Genomic DNA, 17,849 nt, shown 5'->3' on the forward strand with positions numbered 1-17,849 from the left:
AAATTTAGGAAATTTAGGAAATTTAGGAAATTTAGGAAATTTAGGAAATTTAGGAAATTTAGGAAATTTAGGAAATTTAGGAAGTTTAGGAAGTTTAGGAAATTTAGGAAATTTAGGAAATTTAGGAAATTTAGGAAATTTAGGAAATTTAGGAAATTTAGGAAATTTAGGAAATTTAGGAAATTTAGGAAATTTAGGAAATTTAGGAAATTTAGGAAATTTAGGAAATTTAGGAAATTTAGGAAATTTAGGAAATTTAGGAAATTTAGAAAATTTAGGAAATTTAGAAAATTTAGAAAATTTAGGAAATTCAGGAAATTTAGGAAATTTATGAAATTTATGAAATTTATGAAATTTAGGAAATTTAGGAAATTTAGGAAATTTAGGAAATTTAGGAAATTTAGGAAATTTAGGAAATTTAGGAAATTTAGGAAATTTAGGAAATTTAGGAAATTTAGGAAATTTAGGAAATTTAGGAAATTTAGGAAATTTAGGAAATTTAGGAAATTTAGGAAATTTAGGAAATTTAGGAAATTTAGGAAATTTAGGAAATTTAGGAAATTTAGGAAATTTAGGAAATTTAGGAAATTTAGGAAATTTAGGAAATTTAGGAAATTTAGGAAATTTAGGAAGTTTAGGAAGTTTAGGAAATTTAGGAAATTTAGGAAATTTAGGAAATTTAGGAAATTTAGGAAATTTAGGAAATTTAGGAAATTTAGGAAATTTAGGAAATTTAGGAAATTTAGGAAATTTAGGAAATTTAGGAAATTTAGGAAATTTAGGAAATTTAGAAAATTTAGGAAATTTAGAAAATTTAGAAAATTTAGGAAATTCAGGAAATTTAGGAAATTTATGAAATTTATGAAATTTATGAAATTTAGGAAATTTAGGAAATTTAGGAAATTTAGGAAATTTAGGAAATTTAGGAAATTTAGGAAATTTAGGAAATTTAGGAAATTTAGGAAATTTAGGAAATTTAGGAAATTTAGGAAATTTAGGAAATTTAGGAAATTTAGGAAATTTAGGGAATTTAGGAAATTTAGGAAAGTTAGGAAATTTAGGAAATTTAGAAAATTTGGGAATTTGAGACATTTTTAAAATTTTAGAAATTTTGAAAATTTTGGAAATTTTAAAAATGCTTGAATTGTTTGAAAGTTTTTGAAATTTAACGCGTTTTTTTTAGCTGAATGATTCAAAGCAAGACGTTTGTAAATCTCTATTAATCAACATCTTGTGAGAACACGCTTAAACTACGAGCAATATTTTTTTTAATTTTTAACTATCGTGAATTATTCCTTATCACAACATTTCATTTCTCGGATAATAACCTGGAAAAGCCTCACTAGATGACTCAATCAGTTCCATTATCGCACCCAGTCTTCTGTCTCCCAATGAAGACACACCGATATAATAAAATGCTTAAACAAATTTGAAACTGGGGAGCAGTTGGCTGTAGGAATGTAGGAAACCTCTTACCTATCGAAGACACACCAGAAATTCGAGAAAGGACGACAAAAGGTTCATCAGATTATTGGCCCGGCAGGGGCGATAATGTCACTTGAGAACTAGATTATTGTGGGGGTCTCTCAGGTCAGAAAAGGCCCGGAACCCGGTGGTTTAGTTTAATGGAGTCGTCGAATCCGGTTTAATTAAATTGTCGTCATCTTCGGTGTGACTCGAGCACTGGCTGGCTGGCTGCGTGATTGGGATTTTTCCCATCGCGGTTATGGCTTTGAAACAGAGTGCAAAAGGAGATGATACATTGTGGCCTTTAGATATACTTTAGGTTTAACAGGCAGTCGTAAAATCGATTTATTGTCGAGCTGGTTATGAGAAAGGATCCCATGCTTGTGACATAGTAGAAGATATGAGCTCGAATAGAGGATAAACAGACTTGAGAATAAAGACAATTTTAAACAAAATAGCTTTCAGCTGTAACTTCAGAAAGCAACAATAAATTGATTACCTTGATAACTTGGTATCATGATAACTTGATATCTTGATATCTTGATATCTTGATATCTTGATATCTTGATATCTTGATATCTTGATATCTTGATATCTTGATATCTTGATATCTTGATATCTTGATATCTTGATATCTTGATATCTTGATATCTTGATATCTTGATATCTTGATATCTTGATATCTTGATATCTTGATATCTTGATATCTTGATATCTTGATATCTTGATATCTTGATATCTTGATATCTTGATATCTTGATATCTTGATATCTTGATATCTTGATATCTTGATATCTTGATATCTTGATATCTTGATATCTTGATATCTTGATATCTTGATATCTTGATATCTTGATATCTTGATATCTTGATATCTTGATATCTTGATATCTTGATATCTTGATATCTTGATATCTTGATATCTTGATATCTTGATATCTTGATATCTTGATATCTTGATATCTTGATATCTTGATATCTTGATATCTTGATATCTTGATATCTTGATATCTTGATATCTTGATATCTTGATATCTTGATATCTTGATATCTTGATATCTTGATATCTTGATATCTTGATATCTTGATATCTTGTTATCTTGATATCTTGTTATCTTGATATCTTGATATCTTGATATCTTGATATCTTGATATCTTGATATCTTGATACCGTGATTTTTAGACATCAACATTGCAAACAGTAAAAATCACGTTGTTTTTTCATTGTCCTTTTGACATATCGTCAACATTTCATTACTAATGTCATCAGAGGAACCGAAAACTTAATTTTCCCAAAAAATATACTTAAACAGTGTTAATTTTTTTTTCGCTTTCACTTACCTTAAATTCTTTACTTTCTTTTATCCTAAGTTGTGCCCTGACAATATCACCGGCCTTGGGCCTGCCGAGCAGTGCCATCTTGTCCTCCTCCGTAAGATCCTCGGGGGCTTTCGATTCTGCCGCCTCGATGAGGCCTGTCAGTTCGTCGTCTGCCAAGAGAGAGGCAAAAATCCGTACGAACCAGAGATAGAAGAAAGAGAGGGAAACAGGGAGAAAATCGAAAATGTGGAATTAGTTAAGTCGGATAATCGGTTGGATTTGTGTAACAATGCTCTCTGGACGCAAACAACGAGACGAGCTTACTTTGCTAGGAGGACGGACGGACAAACTACACACGCACACAAGAAAATGTTATGTTATGGAATATGAAACCAATGCCATTCTGGATGGACGTGAGACTCTGTTAGTCCTCTAGATGAAATGTTAGAACACACGCGCAAACGATTGAAGCAACTCTGAAGTAACGGCTCAATGGCAGAACTTACATTAGAAGGTGAGAGAAAATGTTTCTTTCGAGGATTATAAAAAAAAACAGAAAATTTGTAGAATATTTGTCGAATCAATATTTCGAGTTTTCGGACATCTCTTGATCTAGAAGAATTTCTTGAGATTCCTAATGAAATTCCTCCAGAAATTTCTCCAAGAGTTCCTCTAAGAATTTATGCAGCGATTCCTTCAGGAATTCGTCCAGAGAATCCGCTAGGAATTCTTTTAGGGATTTTCCGGGAATTCCACCAGGGTTTCCTTCAGAAATTCTTCAGATTTTGATCCACACATTCCTCCAGGTGTTCCTCCGCGAATTTCTCCAGGAATTCTTCTGAGTCATCTGAGTCTTCTGAGTCATCTGAGACTTTTGAGTCTTCTGAGTCTGCTGAGTCTTCTGAGTCTTCTGAGTCTTCTGAGTCTTCTGAGTCTTCTGAGTCTTCTGAGTCTTCTGAGTCTTCTGAGTCTTCTGAGTCTTCTTAGTCTTCTTAGTCTTCTTAGTCTTCTGAGTCTTCTGAGTCTTCTGAGTCTTCTGAGTCTTCTGAGTCTTCTGAGTCTTCTGAGTCTTCTGAGTCTTCTGAGTCTTCTGAGTCTTCTGAGTCTTCTGAGTCTTCTGAGTCTTCTGAGTCTTCTGAGTCTTCTGAGTCTTCTGAGTCTTCTGAGTCTTCTGAGTCTTCTGAGTCTTCTGAGTCTTCTGAGTCTTCTGAGTCTTCTTAGTCTTCTGAGTCTTCTGAGTCTTCTGAGTCTTCTGAGTCTTCTGAGTCTTCTGAGTCTTCTGAGTCTTCTGAGTCTTCTGAGTCTTCTGAGTCTTCTGAGTCTTCTGAGTCTTCTGAGTCTTCTGAGTCTTCTGAGTCTTCTGAGTCTTCTGAGTCTTCTGAGTCTTCTGAGTCTTCTGAGTCTTCTGAGTCTTCTGAGTCTTCTGAGTCTTCTGAGTCTTCTGAGTTTTCTGAGTCTTCTGAGTCTTCTGAGTCTTCTGAGTCTTCTGAGTCTTCTGAGTCTTCTGAGTCTTCTGAGTCTTCTGAGTCTTCTGAGTCTTCTGAGTCTTCTGAGTCTTCTGAGTCTTCTGAGTCTTCTGAGTCTTCTTAGTCTTCTTAGTCTTCTGAGTCTTCTGAGTCTTCTGAGTCTTCTGAGTCTTCTGAGTCTTCTGAGTCTTCTGAGTCTTCTGAGTCTTCTGAGTCTTCTGAGTCTTCTGAGTCTTCTGAGTCTTCCGAGTCTTCTGAGTCTTCTGAGTCTTCTGAGTCTTCTTAATCTTCTTAGTCTTCTTAGTCTTCTTAGTCTTCTTAGTCTTCTTAGTCTTCTTAGTCTTCTTAGTCTTCTTAGTCTTCTTAGTCTTCTTAGTCTTCTTAGTCTTCTTAGTCTTCTTAGTCTTCTTAGTCTTCTTAGTCTTCTTAGTCTTCTTAGTCTTCTTAGTCTTCTTAGTCTTCTTAGTCTTCTTAGTCTTCTTAGTCTTCTTAGTCTTCTTAGTCTTCTTAGTCTTCTTAGTCTTCTTAGTCTTCTTAGTCTTCTTAGTCTTCTTAGTCTTCTTAGTCTTCTTAGTCTTCTTAGTCTTCTTAGTCTTCTTAGTCTTCTTAGTCTTCTTAGTCTTCTTAGTCTTCTTAGTCTTCTTAGTCTTCTTAGTCTTCTTAGTCTTCTTAGTCTTCTTAGTCTTCTTAGTCTTCTTAGTCTTCTTAGTCTTCTTAGTCTTCTTAGTCTTCTGAGTCTTCTTAGGCTTCTTAGTCTTCTTAGTCTTCTTAGTCTTCTTAGTCTTCTTTGTCTTCTTAGTCTTCTTAGTCTTCTTAGTCTTCTTAGTCTTCTTTGTCTTCTTAGTCTTCTTAGTCTTCTTAGTCTTCTTAGTCTTCTTAGTCTTCTTAGTCTTCTTAGTCTTCTTAGTCTTCTTAGTCTTCTTAGTCTTCTTAGTCTTCTTAGTCTTCTTAGTCTTCTTAGTCTTCTTAGTCTTCTTAGTCTTCTTAGTCTTCTTAGTCTTCTTAGTCTTCTTAGTCTTCTTAGTCTTCTTAGTCTTCTTAGTCTTCTTAGTCTTCTTAGTCTTCTTAGTCTTCTTAGTCTTCTTAGTCTTCTTAGTCTTCTTAGTCTTCTTAGTCTTCTTAGTCTTCTTAGTCTTCTTAGTCTTCTTAGTCTTCTTAGTCTTCTTAGTCTTCTTAGTCTTCTTAGTCTTCTTAGTCTTCTTAGTCTTCTTAGTCTTCTTAGTCTTCTTAGTCTTCTTAGTCTTCTTAGTCTTCTTAGTCTTCTTAGTCTTCTTAGTCTTCTTAGTCTTCTTAGTCTTCTTAGTCTTCTTAGTCTTCTTAGTCTTCTTAGTCTTCTTAGTCTTCTTAGTCTTCTTAGTCTTCTTAGTCTTCTTAGTCTTCTTAGTCTTCTTAGTCTTCTTAGTCTTCTTAGTCTTCTTAGTCTTCTTAGTCTTCTTAGTCTTCTTAGTCTTCTTAGTCTTCTTAGTCTTCTTAGTCTTCTTAGTCTTCTTAGTCTTCTTAGTCTTCTTAGTCTTCTTAGTCTTCTTAGTCTTCTTAGTCTTCTTAGTCTTCTTAGTCTTCTTAGTCTTCTTAGTCTTCTTAGTCTTCTTAGTCTTCTTAGTCTTCTTAGTCTTCTTAGTCTTCTTAGTCTTCTTAGTCTTCTTAGTCTTCTTAGTCTTCTTAGTCTTCTTAGTCTTCTTAGTCTTCTTAGTCTTCTTAGTCTTCTTAGTCTTCTTAGTCTTCTTAGTCTTCTTAGTCTTCTTAGTCTTCTTAGTCTTCTTAGTCTTCTTAGTCTTCTTAGTCTTCTTAGTCTTCTTAGTCTTCTTAGTCTTCTAGTCTTCTTAGTCTTCTTAGTCTTCTTAGTCTTCTTAGTCTTCTTAGTCTTCTTAGTCTTCTTAGTCTTCTTAGTCTTCTTAGTCTTCTTAGTCTTCTTAGTCTTCTTAGTCTTCTTAGTCTTCTTAGTCTTCTTAGTCTTCTTAGTCTTCTTAGTCTTCTTAGTCTTCTTAGTCTTCTTAGTCTTCTTAGTATTCTTAGTCTTCTTAGTCTTCTTAGTCTTCTTAGTCTTCTTAGTCTTCTTAGTCTTCTTAGTCTTCTTAGTCTTCTTAGTCTTCTTAGTCTTCTTAGTATTCTTAGTCTTCTTAGTCTTTTTAGTCTTCTTAGTCTTCTTAGTCTTCTTAGTCTTCTTAGTCTTCTTAGTCTTCTTAGTCTTCTTAGTCTTCTTAGTCTTCTTAGTCTTCTTAGTCTTCTTAGTCTTCTTAGTCTTCTTAGTCTTCTTAGTCTTCTTAGTCTTCTTAGTCTTCTTAGTCTTCTTAGTCTTCTTAGTCTTCTTAGTCTTCTTAGTCTTCTTAGTCTTCTTAGTCTTCTTAGTCTTCTTAGTCTTCTTAGTCTTCTTAGTCTTCTTAGTCTTCTTAGTCTTCTTAGTCTTCTTAGTCTTCTTAGTCTTCTTAGTCTTCTTAGTCTTCTTAGTCTTCTTAGTCTTCTTAGTCTTCTTAGTCTTCTTAGTCTTCTTAGTCTTCTTAGTCTTCTTAGTCTTCTTAGTCTTCTTAGTCTTCTTAGTCTTCTTAGTCTTCTTAGTCTTCTTAGTCTTCTTAGTCTTCTTAGTCTTCTTAGTCTTCTTAGTCTTTTTAATCTTTTTAAAGTTCCTTCAACCGATCTGTTGAGTTTACTTACACTAAAGCAGCTGCAATTTCTCTAGCAAAACACTCCTAACAAAATTTGCCTGGCAGAGATTTTTTTAGTTTTAGTTTGCGTGTCAGCACATGTAAAATTCACGCACACACAACCGTCGCGTACAAACAAATCAAACAACACAAGAAAAACGACAAAACAAGTTCAAACACATAATCAACTGAACACTCTTCACAGAGGAAAACATTCTAAACGAAAAACACACAAAACTAGAAAACGTTTAACGAAATGCCACACTGGAACAAAAAATGACATAGTTTCAGGTGGTTGGTGGATGAAGGAAACGTTTGTGAAGTGGAGGTCATACAGTCGGTCGGGGTCGGGGTCGCATCAGTTTGGTTCTCATAGCAGGATAATACGACACGGGATTAAGCACTGAGCTCATAATTCCTACAAGATGAATAAGCTCCTAGTTTTTGGGGTATTTCATTGCATGCTTCTCGTTTTCCACTCTTGTGGAAAATGTGGATTATGGGCAGGGATGCCAAATGATTTTTTGAAAAATCTGTATCACTCTTTTCAAAAATCTGTATCCCATACAAAACTTGGGAGAGAAATCTGTATCCCATACAAAAATAAAATGACCCCTCTGGGTCAAAAATCTGTATATAATATAAAACTAAATCTGTACGGGTGCTCAAAAATCTGTATAATACAGATAAATCTGTATATATGGCATCCCTGATTATGGGTGTGGTCGTGGTCTGCACCAGGGATGTCAGAATATCTTTTTATTTCATCGATTAAATAATCAAGGTAACTTCATCGAAATTCGTTCATCGTTTGTTTCTCGCCGTATTTATTAATCGACAAACAGAACGATTTGACATCCCCAGTTTTCAAAAAAGATGCATCATCATGGGGTCAGGAGCTTGGTTCATCTCCTTTGAAGTTGGCAACAAAATGCGCCCGGCGCCCGAGCTCGGGCTGATGGTTGATTCGTTTGGTTTGGTGTGGTCTGAGAAATCTAGGTAGGTATCTGCATGGTTTTCGTCCGACCGACCGAAATAGACGGCAGACAGTTTTAATATTCATGCAGCAGCAAAGGAAAGCGCAAGGATTTGGAGGTGGCCGATGGTTGTCCCGCCCGACGAGAGGGGTTTTTCGTAATGAAGTCATCTTCTTTGCGACTCCGTCCATCGCCGGACGGAGAAACCCGAGACGTCCGGGGAGAATTTTGTGTAGTAAACATGATTTTCTTTCTCGTTCTTGGAATTCTCTGGTACAGTAGAGGAGGGAAGGTGGACGACAAGTGAGACGAGATAAAATTTGCTATGCATAACCAAGTAGGCTGGACTGCAGCGCACAGCGACTATGGCGGCAGCAAGCGCTGAAAACTACTTAAGCGCTAATTTATTTCAGTGTAGAGCAGACGATGCGTCGCCGATGTTTGGTCATCGGTGCGGTACTACTATCAGTGTGTGAGTGTGGTGGTGAGAAATGCGAAAGCCTGTGCGAGCTGAGCGATGTGGTGCATACTTTTAGGCTGTATTGTTTCTAGGCGGGTGTGAACTAAGTTATGATAAGCTTTTATGATAACAGTGAATTTTATAGAAGCGGTGAGCGTGAAGGATTGAGGAATGGTCGGCTGATTATGTCTAATCTCTGTGCTTTATGATAGCCAGAGAAGAGGTAAGAGAAATGATCTTTTTTAACACTGTTTCGATAATAAAGAGGATAATAAGAATTTCCATCTTAAACCGTTTGAAGTCATTTGATATTATGATTCCGGTAATTTTGGCATATCCATCATTTTGTAGTAGAGCTTCCAGAACATAGAGCAATTTTTGGTGCTGCTCTGTGTCACATTTGTATAATTTTCTAATATTTTTTTATGATTGCGAACAGAAGCAGCTGTAGAATTTCATGCAAGCATTTGCAAAAAAATTAAATATCTTTCAACAACTTTTTCCAATTTGGCAGAGTACAGAAAAATCTGCAGGGCGTCTTCCAGAAATTCCTCTTGGGACTAATCGAGGAATTTCTCTAGGGTTTCCTACAAGCATTCTTCCAAGAATGTCTCCAGGAATTCCTACAGGAACTATTCAAGGGATTATTTGTTTTATGCCTTAAGAATTTCCCCAAATACTCCTCAAGAAATTTTATCAGAGTTTCCTCGAAAAATTCCTCAACAGATTGATCGAGGAATTCATTCAGAGCAATTCATGCTGGAACTCTTCCACTGCTCTGAACTGGACTCGCTCTGAAGTCTCTCCACGAATTACTCCTGGAATCTTCAATGAATGCTCTAGAGTTTACTCCATGGATTCTTCTTGGAATTCCTCTAAACTTTTTCCAGGGACTTCTCCAAAAATGTTTCCAGATATTTATTCATGAATGTCTTCAACGATATATCTAGAATATTCTCCAGAGATTTTTCCAGGAATTCGTCCGGGGATCCTCATTTATAATTATGTCATATCTAATCGAATATCATCGTAACCGAAAACGTTGCCAAATATGCTTTTGAATTCCTCATTTACAAAAAAAAACCATCACTACAAAATTCCATGCCATCGTGTAAGTCACGAAGCTGTACTAAATTGTTTACATTCCCGAAGCATTTCTTCAATTCATTTCCCTAACTGTCTCTTTATGACCTGCAATTATCATATGTACCCAGGACGTTATCTCCAATTTACAGCTCCCACTCACCTTCAAATCTCCTTCAAGTAAAGCAAACTTCCTAATTGTATTCTCCTCACATACGGAGCGGAGTCTTTTCTTAGATCCCCTCGTCCCAAACTGGGTTACCGTGCAACCTACCTACAAATTCCTTTTAAAATTCATAACCCCCAGAGATGAACTCCGCCTAATTCACTCCATTACCATTCTGAATAAAGGGCACTTCTTTATGGCTTCAAGCGCTTAGCTTAGACCTTAGAGGATAACAGAGGACAGACAAAAAAGGATACCCAGAGCACGTAATTCAATTCTCTGGCTGCCTGGCTTGGCTTAATGGCGGCACTTGTATGAAGCGAAGCGACTTTAATTCGCCGCCGTCGTGTCGTCATTATTCGCTTTGAGAAACGAGTGGTTCACTTTATTGCATAGAATCCGGGGAGGGCGTCCGCCATAAAAGGTGGAAGCGTGTGAATTGCTCGATTGCCGCTTCAAACCGATTTCAATTCAGATTAGATAAAATGATAGGATGCAATCATGTGAAAACGACATCGATATATCTTGACAGGGAAACTTTTAAAACATGTTCAAAACTCTAGAAGCAACAGTCTATTTAAAATGGAACATGGGAGCGGACCTGGTGTTGTAGTTAAAGCACGTGACTATCACGCCGAGGATCTGGGAGCGAATCTCACTACCACTGGTGAGTTCTACTTCCTTCGGTAGGGGAGTAAAGCGTGCGTTCCGAGATAAACTAGCCGAGGGCTAAAAATCTCGTTAACAAGATAAAAAAAAAATGCACACAGAATATAGAAGACAGAAAAACTATTTTCTGGAAGCATACCCAGGAAATAATTGAATAAATTTCATCAGTTCCTATTATCCTTTGTTGACGGTTTTCAATCAGAAACTTTGAGACACTTTTTGTGAACTACTTAGAAAAGTTTTGAGAAGATTTGGGAAGATATGTTGGGTAGCTTGTATTTTTTTGGAAGATTTTCATTAAAAAATAATTCAGTAAATAGATAAACATAAGGAATTAAAGAACTACATATACATGTTGAAAAATATCGAAAAATGTATGTTTTCTTTCCTAGAAACTTTTTACACGAAATTTCGGAAAGAGATAAGAAAGAAAATTAGTGAAAAGAATGCTTAATTTCTTTTCCTTGATTTTTTTTTTCTTTTTTTATCTGTATTAACGAGATTTTCAGGCTTTGGCTAGTTTTTCTCGGGGCCTACGCTTTACTTCCCTTTCGAAGGAAGAACATACATTGTGCGAGTCTGTCGGGAGTGGGATTCGATCCCAGATCCTCGGCGTGAAAGTCAAGTATTCTAACCATCACACCAGGTCCGCTCCACTTTTTCTTGATTTTCAATGTTTGATTTCTTTCTAATTTTCAACGACAAATAGGATGGATTATTTCTCACGACTTCCAAGTAAACCCAAAGGAAAAATCACGAGAAAAACCTCTCAAAATCTTTTGGTAGATATGGGAAAATCTGCAACAAGATTTACGGAAACCTATTAAAAAAAAATAAAAAACAGAATCTAGATAAATTCTGACAACATCTCTGGAAATAGTGTTAAGTCTTCTAAGAAAGTTTTGAAAAAAAGTCTGCATGCGAATCTGAAAGTTATTTTGAAAAAGCTCCAGTTAAACTTCACTGAAAATTTGATAATAGATTAGTAGAAGAATATTGAAAATATTAAATTTGCAAATAGTCAGCCTTGGTAATATTAATGCATTTTTTTGTGAACTTCACAAAACGTTAACGTAAAATCACAAGAAATACTACAATAAATTGTTCTGGAACTAAGATCAATCAATTATCTTATTATCTTAAGCACCTGCTCGAGAACTCATAAAAAAGATTCAAAGTTTGAGCCATTTGATTTCGTCTGATCGTTTGAGTTCAATTCTTTAGCTTATAACTTAATTAGGGTGGCCCACATTTATATGAAAAACAAAAAAAAATCGAAAAATATCAAGCATTACCTTCTGAATCAGTTGTTTTGGACTCCCAGAAGCTACGTTCAAATTTTGAGCAAAATCGGTTAAGCTTGAAGTTTGTATGGGCAAACGTGACCAAATGTTTGCAGAATTCTAAAGTTTTCGAATTTTGCCGCTAGATGGCACTGTAAGCGTTCAACAATTCAACCCTTCGGTATTATCTTAGGTAACTACATATATGCCAAACAACTTTGTCGAAGACCGCAAAGTGATCTGACGGCTGTGACGAAAGTTATACCCTAGGCAAAGCGATGTGGAGTATTGACATGGATTTTTTTTTAAATTTTTGTTTTTCAATTGTGGGCCATCCTAACGTTCATCAAGTATAATTTCAAAAAATATGTTCAAGAGCTCCACCACTCTTCTTGAAAGTGAACTTAAATTTCTTTTTAGTTTTGTCTGGAATCCGCGAGATCTATCTAAAATTTTCCCAGAAATTTTATTTAAAAAAAATAATTCGCCATAGAATTTGTGAATTCGACTCCCAAAAACAATCACGCAAAAATATCTACTAAGCAATGAAGAAAATCAAGGATGGAATCTCTAAAGAAATTCCTAGAGGAATCTCTAAGAGAAAAGAAAGAATATCTGGAGAAATCTTTCAAAAAATTATTAACGGAATTTATACTGGGATTCCTGTTGGAATTTCTAGATGAATTCCTGAAGGTATTGCTAAAGGACTTTCTGAAAGAATCTCTGCAGAACTTACTGAATGGATCCTTGGAGAAATCTCTGAAGAATTTCTTGGGGCATTACTGGAGGAACTCCTGAAGGAATCCCTGGAGGAATGCCTGTAGAAATATCTGGAGGATTCTCATCTTTGGAGGATTTCCTGGAGGAATCTCTGGAGGACTTCCTGAAGAATCTCTGGAGAAATTTCTAGAAGAATCTCTGGAGAAATTCTTGGATGAATCGCTGGTGGAATCTCAGAAGGACTTCCTGGAAAAAATCCTGGAGGAATCCCTGGAGGAATCCCTGGAGGACTTTCTGGAGAAATTTCTGGAATTATAAAAACAGAGTAAAGTGACTACAGGGAGACTGGGTTTTCCAACTCTTATTGGTCATCTACTGGTCTCTCACGCATATGTTTATACAGGGGATGGACAAAAAAATCGAGACAGGCAAAATTTTCACTTTAAAAAACGTTCAACTAGGTGTAACTTTTTGTAAAGTGCATCAACCATTCTCAAATTTTCACATCAAGTGGACTAACAAGTTGATTATGAACGTTCCAAATTTGGACATATGGGTTATTCTGCAATTAAATTAGAGCAATCCTAGTGAAATACATAAATATTTGGTAACCATTTTTGAACTGGCATATGTCTGGATTAAGGTTTTACGACATTACCTCGAAATCCATTACCCTCAATTCAATTTCCGCGAACGCCATTACTCCGAATTCCATTACCCCGAATTAGTTATCCACAAGCCAATCTGGCACCCGCTTACCCAGCCTTACCACTTGGGAAGTTTTTGGCATAATCGTGATCATCAGATATGCATACTTCTTTCACGCATAGGCTATTCTGTCTAGTTTTTCTTTGAAGGAATTTGTTGGCGTTGCAACTGGTAATGCCTGGTCATATGCCGGTTCCAGCTCCATTCAATGGCCATCTTTTTTGGCTGTTTTTTCGACATCCTCTTATTGTTATTAATGAGACATCTTTGACCATCTTGTAACTCTCTTTCGGATTTTTTTCATCTTTTGACCATCTCCAAAAAACCTTTGGCCATTTTTGTTACCTTTTTGCTGTTCCTCGGCCATTTTCGGTAATTTTCTCGATATGCTAGGGCTGTTGTCCGACCTGGCCATCCTCTTTTGATCTAATAGCCATCTTTTAGCATTCTAATTTCATACCTTTAAATCGTATTTTTTTTTTTAAATTTTCTATAAATTTTTTTGCCATATTCTGGAAATATTCTAGCCATCTTGTGGCCATTTGCAGAACATATTGTGGGCGTTGTCTTTCATTTTTTGACCGCATTTTTTCGGTCATCCTCTGACTATTTTTAGAATATTTTTCGACCCTCTTGTGACCATATTACTGCACGTTTATATTCATTTTTTAGCCATCTTTTATCCATCTATTGGCCATGCTGCGGACAACTTTTGGCCATTTTTGGCATCTACTAGCCTCCGATTTTTGGAATCACTTGCCCATCTTCTGACGCGTTGTCTGGTTTGGTCGTCTTCCTTCCATCTAACGGCCACCTTTTGGCCGTCTTTTGCCAGTCTGGTGGCTATGCTTTGACCAAATTTTGATTTATTTCTAGTCATCTTTTGACCATGGCTTGGGCAGATTTTCATCATATTTTGGCCTTCTTTTGCTCCATCTCTGGCTATTTTGGCCATATTTTGGCAATCTTCTGGCCATGTTTATGCTATCATCTGGTCATCCTTCTTCCATCTAATGGCCATTTTTGGTCATCATCATTTGACAGTCTTCTGGCTATTATTCCAACCAACCCGACTATATGCTGCACATTGTTTTGCTTTTACTTTTTTGCATAATTCATCTTTTGGTCATCTTTAAGTCATCTGGTTTTCGTTTTATTATTATGTTTTAACCATCCTCCAACTTTCTTATGATCATTTTTTGACTATCTATTGGCGTGCTTCTGATCATTTTTATCATATTCTGGCAGACTTTTATCCCCTCCCTAGCCATTTTGGCCAGAAGATTGCCAAACTATGGCTAAAATCTTTATGCTGACTTCTGGTCATCCTCATCTAATGACCATTTTTGATAATCATTATTTAGCAGTCTTCTGGCTTTTATTTTTACCATCTTCAACTATCTGCTACACATCTTTTAGCCACTTTGTTACTGCATTTTTGCATTCTTCATCTTTGGCCATTTTTAAGTCATCTGTTGGCTATGTTCCGGATAACTTTAGGCCTTTTTTGTCATCTTCTGGATGTACCTTAACAATCCTCTGACTATCTTCTGGCCATCTATTGGCTATCTACGGACTATCTTCAGATAAGTTTTATCACTTTCTGGCCATCTTTTGCCTTCTGTCTAGCCGTTTTGTTTTTTTTTTTGTTCAGAGAGAGTTTACTGTTGTGGCCGTTTTGGCTATATGTTGGCCATCTTCTGGCCATCTTTATGCTGTCGTCTAGTCATCGAATGGCCATTTTTGGTCATCCTCATTTTACAGTCTGCTGGTTATTATTCCAACCAGCCCTGACTGCATGCTGCACATTGTTTAGCTATATTGTAACTATTTTTTACACTTCTCATCTTTTGGCCAACTTTAAGTCATCTGTTGGCCATGTTCCGGACATTATCTGGCTGTACCCTAACCATCCTCTGATTATCTATTGACCATCTTCTAATCATTTTTTCTCACATTCTGGCCACCTTTTGCCCTCTTTCTAGCTATTTAGGGCATATTTTGGCAATCTTCTAGCCAGCTTGCTGCTGTCATGTGGTTTTTCTCCTCCCATTTTTGATCATTACTATTTGACAGCTTTCGGGCTGTTATTCTAACCAATTCTGACTATCTGCTGCACATCTTTAAGCTACCTTGTAACTATTTATTGTATTCTTCATTTTTTAACCATCTTTATGCCTCGGTTTTGGTTTTCGGATAACTTTTGTCGCCTTCTGGATATGCTTTGACCATTCTCTGGCTATCTTTTTGCCGTCTTTTGGCCATTTCTGACCATCTTCTGTTCATTTACCTTATATTCTGCCCATTTTTTGGCCATTCTCTGGACTAGTTTCGATCATCGCTTAATCATATTCTGGTTATCAAATGACATTGACTTGTCACCTTCTTGCCATTTCTTGGCTATTTTCTAACAATGCTTTGGTCACTTTTTGGCCAAGATAGCCAAAAATCTCCCGGATATTTTTTCAAAATAAATTTTGGGTCCTTCCTTGAACATCCTCTTGGCATCTACTGGCGCTCTTTTGGCAATCCTCTAGCCAAATATAACATACATCCAAGGTAGAACAAATTTTCTTTCGAACGCTGTGTAAGAAGTCAAGTATTTTTAGCGTTGAGAAAACTAGCGTCATCTAAGCGGCGTGCTGCCACAGTCAGTGGTGAATACGCATATCTAGATAAGTTTTATATTCACCATTGACAGCAGCGTGGGAACTTTGCGGTAGCAGAGTCATCACGATGTTGTCACTCGTGTTACCATTTCAAATGACCGTTAAATTCCTTACACAGTTTTGGATCTGGACTTGAACGTTTGTTCTCTGTGCTCTAGCTACTTTCTGGCCATTTTGTGGTCACGTTCCGGTTAATTATTTTCGGTCTGTCTATTAACGCTTTCATTTTTTGCCATTTATTTCCATCTATTGGACATGCTTTGACCCACTCGTGGCTGTTTTTTAATCATATTTTTGCCATTTGGCAATCTTCTAAATACCTTTTCGCCATTTTTCGTAATTTTCTAGAGGTGGCCAAATTGTGGACATTTTCGGACAACTTGCTGGCCATTTTTTGGCCATCTGCTGATCATCGCCTGGACTAGATTCTGGTTATGCTTCGGCCATATTATGGATATCTTCATTCACCAGATTGGACCTGTTGTGGCCATTTTAGCCATACTTTGGCTCACAGTTTGATTAGACATGCATCTTTGGGAAATCCCCTGGCAATCTTCAGGTCGATTTCCCTGACATTTTTTAGCTGTTTTCCTGCCGTAATGGACATATAAGGTTTTGTTAGATTAATTTCAAAAGACACTATGACGCTAATTTACTTTAGACAAAAGTTTGGCTGCCAAATATGGCAACTTTGTTACTGACAGATAAACCACAGGCAAACAAACGTTACACTGGATAAACCACGGGCAAACAAACGTTACATCGACCACGCTTTTAACAATCATTTTACAACCAGAGACCCACGGAACGTTTTTTTTTTTTCACAGACACACAGAAGTATCACATTGAACAAATAACTATTATAATCATCGTCACGAAAGCATTATCGATTAATGCCATTTTCGCTGTGTTTCGCAACTGAGTAGATGGCGGTAGTAGGCAAACGTCAAATAGGAGCGAAAACGGTGTGAGCGCCATAGGGATATTTATATTTGAATTATCCGTTAAAAAGGGAAACAATGGGAAGTTAATAGAGTGAGACGTGAGACGGCTGTTTGTCTCTGGTTTTTCATGGACTTTGACGTTTCACACAATCGTCTTCTGTTGGTGTTGTTGCACATCGCATTGTTTTGCGAAACATGTCGAGCAGGTGACAGTAAATAGTGGAAAATGGACGATGGATTTGAGTAAGTCCAAATGTTACAAACTAACGCAATACATGGCTATCTTTCAGTGACAATGATTTTTGTGACAGTTTTCACAGCTGAAATTAAAACAGTTTGTAAACATTGCACCAATACGCAGGGATTTTGTTTGGTCAATAGGCTTTTTCAGTTGACAGGTCCGTGTATGCCATTGTTAACAACTGCCGAATAAAGCCGCAAACGCTGAACTGTCATTTTCATAGGAGAAATGTCAAAGACCCCCGAAATCAGCTGATTTTAAACGTCTCCTGGTTCGGCCTATATCACAGAACAGATATGTATCTTCGAACAAATTCGAAGTTTCGAGGTGGAAGACGTGAAATTGTCACTTAGAGAACTAGATTGGAATGAATTTACATGGAGACATAATCATCATCATCATCAAAGCGTGCTACGCCGCCTCCCTATGCATGATGTAGAGTAAAGCTTGACTTCCACCACCAGGTTCGCTAGTGTTCAGCTATCAAACGAGCAGCACTTTTCCTTACGAAGATTCACCCCCGTGCCTATATCCTATACCCGGTGGCTCGCCTGGTGGTAAGGGTAATACGTTGATAATATCAACACCAATGAATCAATGAAGCAAACTTTTCTAGAATTCTCCGCATGTAAACAGAGGCGCCACTGTTTATGGACATTAGTATTGTGACAGCAATCGAGTTACATATGTCAAACACACAAGGCTACGGTGGCGCAATCTGTTCATTCCATAGCGGTCGTTTTAGTTACTTTAGTGATCCTTTGTAGTGCTCTGTCAGTGGTTCAAAAGAGAGTTTTGATTCTACCACAGACAAACAAACGTAACACATTGAACATTGTTTGATTCAATACATCGCTTTGGAAACATATACGACCGGTTGCAGGCCGAATAGGAAGCAAACGTGAAAATCAAACCAAAACGATTCAAGCGCCGCGTGTGGTCTGTCGGCCATTTACAAATGATCACTAAAACGGTCGCTATGAAATGAACAGATAGCGCCACCGTAGCCTTGTGTGTTTGACGTAACTCGACTGCTG

At 36.8% G+C, this 17,849-nt stretch overlaps 1 protein-coding gene across 12 annotated transcripts in view; it reads right to left on the reverse strand.

Annotated features, from left to right (window-relative positions):
- Nucleotides 1-2,757: 2,757 nt before the first annotated feature.
- LOC109415284 (sodium/calcium exchanger 3) overlaps nucleotides 2,758-17,849 on the reverse strand; it is a 504,848-nt gene continuing 489,756 nt past the window's right edge. For 11 of the 12 annotated variants that reach the window (XM_029877911.2, XM_062847089.1, XM_062847091.1 and 8 more), the window contains one exon: nucleotides 2,758-2,957. In XM_029877911.2, coding sequence (XP_029733771.2) covers nucleotides 2,773-2,957 — 185 coding nt within the window. In that variant the 3' untranslated portion in view covers nucleotides 2,758-2,772. The remainder of the gene's footprint in view (nucleotides 2,958-17,849) is intronic. The other variant, XM_062847093.1, reaches the window with a different exon arrangement.

Source organism: Aedes albopictus, chromosome 1, assembly GCF_035046485.1.
Source record: "Aedes albopictus strain Foshan chromosome 1, AalbF5, whole genome shotgun sequence".
Lineage (NCBI taxonomy): Eukaryota > Metazoa > Arthropoda > Insecta > Diptera > Culicidae > Aedes > Aedes albopictus.